General features: G+C 47.8%; 1 protein-coding gene across 1 annotated transcript in view; it reads right to left on the reverse strand.

The window, feature by feature from the left end:
* The window catches only part of LOC104407724 (clustered mitochondria protein homolog), a gene marked incomplete at its 5' end in the record, with an annotated part of 12,032 nt that extends 6,210 nt beyond the window's left edge, over nt 1-5,822 (reverse strand). The window contains 6 exons of the mRNA XM_010017077.1: nt 548-634; nt 1,393-1,637; nt 2,378-2,440; nt 3,017-3,169; nt 4,530-4,630; nt 5,744-5,822. Of these exons, the coding sequence (XP_010015379.1) occupies nt 548-634; nt 1,393-1,637; nt 2,378-2,440; nt 3,017-3,169; nt 4,530-4,630; nt 5,744-5,822 (728 nt within the window). The remainder of the gene's footprint in view (nt 1-547; nt 635-1,392; nt 1,638-2,377; nt 2,441-3,016; nt 3,170-4,529; nt 4,631-5,743) is intronic.
* Nucleotides 5,823-5,827: the final 5 nt, after the last annotated feature.

Below are 5,827 nucleotides of genomic sequence, written 5' to 3' on the forward strand. Positions count from 1 at the left end.
AGGAACCGAAAAGGTCGTGGTCACCACTTTCATAAGTACTTGACAAGAAAAGAAGGGAAAGCCACCTTGAGTTCTGAGTGTGGATTCAGTGTCAAACACCTCCTGCATCACCTGGCGATGGAGTTTTGAAAGACACCGTGTGTAGGTGTTCACCACCATGTGTGTGGTGAAATCACACCACGGTGCAAGGCTCTGGCCCCAAGAGGGGAACCCCATCCAGCCCAGCTCCTGCACCCCACCAAGGGCAGGAAGGCAGCGCTGTGGGGAAGGAAACCCCCTGAATTCAAGGTCAACCCCAAAGTCCTGCTCTGCTCAAAAAGCTGCTTCTCTTTGAATGGGGAGTATGTGAGTGCGTGAACTTAAGATGTGATCTTGGTTTGTCAGACAGAGCAAGCTACAGGATTAGAAATCTCTTTCCCCAGGGCTGGAACCTACATTCCAACATCAACACCACAAGCTGGACAGGCTGTCCCCTGCAAAGCAGTCTGCAATTACTCGTCATGTCTGTACGGAACGAGATGGGGAAGGGAGGGAAGACGCGGCTGTTACCTGGACTCCAGTTTTGAGGGAGATTTCACGAAGCAGGGTGATTTTCTGTAGATTATACACTTCAGCTGCTTGGTCAGCATTCTCACTGCAAAAAGCACACACAGGCTTCAGCTCTCAGGCAAGTTTCTGCTCAAGGACATCCCTCCACTGTGGTGCATCTCAAGCACAGGTCCCTGTACCGCTGGGTGCAACTGAAAGCAATGACTGACATTACAGGGGTTGATAATGGTCTATTAAAGCTCACAGAGATGCACAATGGTACCAAAGTCCCATGTGTGCTCTCTTCAAAGCTCACTGCAGAGTTTGGGTGAGAGACTGAGAGCCTGCAGCTCCTGGTAAAGAGCAAGCTGTCCCCGATGTGAGGGCATGTTCACTGACTGACCAGCTATTGGACTACTTTGCTCATGCTTCCAGTTTAACACTCATTGTCTGCAACCCCCAGCAGCCTCATTCACTGTCTCCGTTTCAGACACAGGAGAAGCTGCCTCTGGTTTTGGAACATAAGCTCCCTTCATCCTAAATCATCATCTATATAAGCAAGTATCTTTTGACTACCCGTTTTCAGCTTTTTGCCTTTTGCTCCCCTCCGCACCATTAAGGAGAGGTTTCCTTCCTCCTCTGGTTTTCCTACCTGCCTTTGCCTCATAGGTTTAATCTCATTTCACATTTCAGTTACACTTCCCCTGCTGCTCTTTCTTTCCATTATAAGCCTGTGAAACTCCCTCAAGAGTACAAGTTTATATTCAAACAGAAAACAAGTCCAAAAGGCAGGTCCTGTCACAGACCAAGAAGAGCTGCAGACATTTGGTGAGAGTCCAGGCACGAGTAGTTTGCTCTGCTTACCATTCCAGACTAAAATCAAAGTAGTTCTTTGCTTCTGAACAAATGTTCTTCCAAAGCTCCTGAGGGGTCATGCTGGCCCAGGCCGTGTTATCAGCATTCCCAAGGTTCCTGTTTTTCCTTTTCTTGTTCTTTTTCTTGGAGACCAGCTCATCAGCTGGGAGATGGGCGATGGGATTCGGAAAGGAGCTTAGAAAGCAGTTGAGGAAGTGGCTAATGGCAGCTGACAACCCCGACAGCTCCACACCCTGCAGAGACACCACAATCAGTCAGGGCAGATACCTGCCATCATCACACAGGTACTACTCTGACCCTGAGCACCATCACACAGGCACTACTCTGGCCCTGAGCACCACCACACAGGCACTACTCTGATCCTGAGTCTTGCCCAAATCCAGTCCTACCAGGAACAGGAAAACAACCCAGGACAAGGAGAGGAAGGCATTTGCAAGTGGAACTAGCACAGAGTGACAAAGATGTAACAGATAAGCATACGTCTACACACACATGCACAAATACATAGTTCTGTTCCAGGCTGCTACCCAGGACAGAGAAACTACAAAGCATAAAGAGGATTCTGATGCTGGACTGAAGCCAGGGGCATCACTGTGCTCTGTACAGACAGCTCTAGGGATACACCATGCAATCAACAAAGCTTCTTAGAAGGGCAAAAGCAACCCTGTTTGAGAGGAGAAGGTATTACAAGGAAAACAAGCTGTGATTTCACTTTTAAAAGCCTTCCCCCAATTCTCACTCATTATGTGGAGGGAAAGCATGAATGATTGCTCTCTGGGAAAGCTCCCTTCAAGTGGGAACTTGTTTTCCCTTCACGCAGGCCTGTACCTATTTTAGCACTAATGAGATTGTACTTCCCGTTGCTAAGCAACCCCCCGAGCTGCCTAATGAGGGAAGAGGCTCAAGCAGCTCTATTTATGGAAGAAGCCATGGGGAGGACACAGGAGGCAAGAGGTGAGGCTGCAGGTCATACCTGGAGGTATGTCTTGAAGATGTGTTTAGCCGATCGAGTGATCAATTCACTGATTCCTATTTTCTACCAAAGGAATAAAGAACAGAGACTAAGAGTCAGTTGGCAATAACAGAGAGAAACACACTTTGCTTCTCAAGGGGGCTTTATGAGGATCCACAAGACACGTTCTGCAGACCTTACCCTGCAGCACAGAGCTGGTTTACATGTGACAACACTCCTGGAGCCAGCGGAGCCCTGGCACATCCGTGCACGGTGACCACAAGCTCCAATGGTGCCTCTGGGAGCTCCCCCAGCATTAGCCCTTGTGCTCACACTTTCCAGCTTGATCCAAAGCCCAGACGGATCTTAGAGGCTTAAAAAATGCACAGCTTAAACCCCAGCTCTGTGTTACCTGCTATTACACTTGGGAATCCCTGAAGCACTTCTCTATCCCAAAGGACACTCAATCCCCCTAACATTATGAAAGCCATTAAAGATCTGGGAGCAAAACTTCCCATCCACTACTTTCAGGTCCTTCTCCCTCCTCCTCTTCTACTTCTGAAGCTGTTTATTTTACACAGAAAAAGCAATTTGCCAAGTTGGAATCCAAACAGGGCAAGTTGTGCCAGAGGTGGTTTTAACTGACAGCCTGATGCTTACATAGATGTGATCCAGCTGCGCACGGCCGGGGGTCTTGGTGATGAAGTTGATCACCTTGCCCAGGTAACGCATGTTGATGCCCCTCTGGTGCATGGCCTCTGCAAGGGTAGCCCCATCCATCGGGAGCACCGTGTGATCCAGGCAGTCTTTGACCTGAGGGTACAGACAAACTTCAGTTACTGAGACAACCGTGAAGGAAGGAATTTCAATTTTAAACCCTTTTTTAAAGAGTTTTCTGACTGGGGGGGGAAAAGGCGTTGTCTGACAGAAGAATTTCCAGGAATGGCATTTAAGTTACAAGCACAGCAAGAACTGGCAAGTACAGAGCACTGATCGGCCAGAGCCCGGGCTGCCGGATGCTCCCAGCCTCGGGCATAGGCTCCATAGCTGCTTCATCCAAAGTGGATACATTCAGCCTGGAGAGACCGCTCAGAGGCTCTGCTCAGCACCTCTGCTGTGTGGGGCCTTGGCATGGCTATTTAAGCAATGCTTGTGGAACTAGCAGGCTAACCCTTCTTTAAGGGCCTCACAGTCACTAACTTAAAACATTCCTAACTAAAAGATGACACGGGGTTGTGCACACTCAGCTGATAAGGGGACATGGCACTTACATGTTAAGTTGTGTGGCACTGCTGATAAAGTCACTTAATTCACGTCATGGAGTAACACCAGTTACTCACTGATATGCAGAGCATGAGGAGTGCCTGCTTACACCAGCTGGTCTGTAACATGCACTCACCTCTGCTTGTGCAGCGTTTTGGGTTTATATACTTGTGTATCAGCTCTCTTGTAAAACAACATTCACCAAGCCCTTTTCTGATTCACTCCTCCTCCTTTTTTACTTAAAGGCTGAATAGCTGCTCTTAAAGGTTATGCTGACTACAAAACTGGTGGATTTAGAGTTCAGAAGAAACTTTCCAGCAAGGAAAATCCCCTCCTACGTAAGACCAGCAACTCCTGCACCTCCTAGAGTGATCATCAATTCTGCCCTCCCAGTTACAGCTGCAACACAAGCATTAGGAGGCAATTTAGAGGGCGTCCTGAGAAGGCAAAAGCTGGTATTTCTTATCTAGCTAGGTGCATAGGTAAGCATCCAAAATGCTTAGATTTACAGAGGGAGGCTTTTACAAGAGATATTAGTAAGAACAATTTCCTGGTTCACTCCAAATTATTAGTCACCAATTGAGTCACAATCAGGGTCAGGTAATACAATAAGCTGTGCAGGATGCCCAGGGCTAGGGAGGGTGACTTACTTGGTCTTCTTCATTGTCCCAAACTCTTAGCAATAGCTGTTAATTACCAGTGCCAAAAATTCTTTGTTGGACTGAGGTGGGGAAATTGTGCCATGATGTAAGTCAGGAAATGGAAAACCCCTCTTGTGCCTGCTTTGGTCACCAGACTCCACCACTGGAGCCAGAACTCAGCCTTGGTTCAGGAGGTGAAGTGGGGCAGAGCAGCCAGGCTTGAGGCAAGCTCTCAGAGGGGACACGGCTGCAGGTCCTCAGTTCCTTACCAAACCTGGGATCTGGCACGACAGCAAGAAGGCAGCAGCATCCTTCAGCAGCTGCTTCTGATCCTGCACCTCCTCTTTGCTGGACTCGGGAAAGCGAACACCTTGGGGAAGAAAAAGAGAACACACACATCAGCTGAAAGGAGAACTGAGTCACACACAGAAAGTGTACAGTAAGAGAAGGTAAAAAGTTGAAGTGACTTTGTTGCCCTGGAATTAAAGATGCTTCTTCAAATACTTTCTACTCTACAACACATTTCAGTGGAAAGAGCATTGGCTGCTCTGCTCAGTTAGTGGCTGTGCTGCTCTTGCCCACCCTTTCTTCATTAACACAGCTTTTACACATCCAAATTCTGCTCTATATCTGGTCCATTCTACCTATTGCAAAGTGCTGTGAACAATTATTCCAGTGCAGAAGAGTCAATTGGCTAGACTGGAGTAGGAATGTTTTAGGAGAAGGGCCAGCAACTACTGCAAGTGCTAGAAACTGAGCCTTTTGCTTACCAAAATTACAGTAAGGTTTAAGTTCTAGCTGCAAAGGCAGTGCCAAAGCACTGACCTTTACCAGCCTTAGAAGGTGCTGCAGCCCTTCAAAATTCATGCTGCTTCTGACACTTTTATTCCAAGCTAAATTCAACTATATGAGCCTTTCCCTGCAATTTGTTTGTGCACAGCCTTGGTATTCACCCCCCTAAACACTCCGGGAGCTTCTTCTGTATTTCCAAATACAAAAATGCTGAGTCCAGGGATGGAAAGCTACAAATGATGCCTATGACTGATATGTGCATTCGCAAGGGCGCTGTGACCTGCTTACCATGACGTTACTCACGCAAACCCTGCCCTTCACTAAGGATCCAGCATCAGTCGTTCAACCACAACTGTTGTTTTTTGCGTAGCTACATTAGGATCAAATCTAATTTCCTTCCCTCCCTCTGCTGCTTTTCATGTGGTCCAGCAGCTGGGATGCTGGAGAATGGCAGGAACGTTCTTGGCAGCAACATGCAGACCTCCCATGCACAGCGGTGGGAGACAGCTCACTGCCTGCATCTGGGACTTGGAGCAGTGCAATCAATTACTCCTTGCTCTCTTCTGTATCTTTGTGCTTCACCACATTGCCAGCCAAAAGCCAGCTACATTCTTGGCTAAGGAACACAGTTTTTTGCCTGGCTGCAGCAGTGCTCTGAAGGAGGACTAACACCAGCTCTTTGTACACATACCTGGTGAGAAAATATCTGGGTTGAACCGAATGTCAAATGATGTGTCACTAATGGAGCCTACAGCCTTGCAAGCGTTCCGAATCA

Source organism: Nestor notabilis, unplaced genomic scaffold (genome assembly GCF_000696875.1).
Source record: "Nestor notabilis isolate BGI_N333 unplaced genomic scaffold, ASM69687v1 scaffold32126, whole genome shotgun sequence".
Classification (NCBI taxonomy): domain Eukaryota; kingdom Metazoa; phylum Chordata; class Aves; order Psittaciformes; family Psittacidae; genus Nestor; species Nestor notabilis.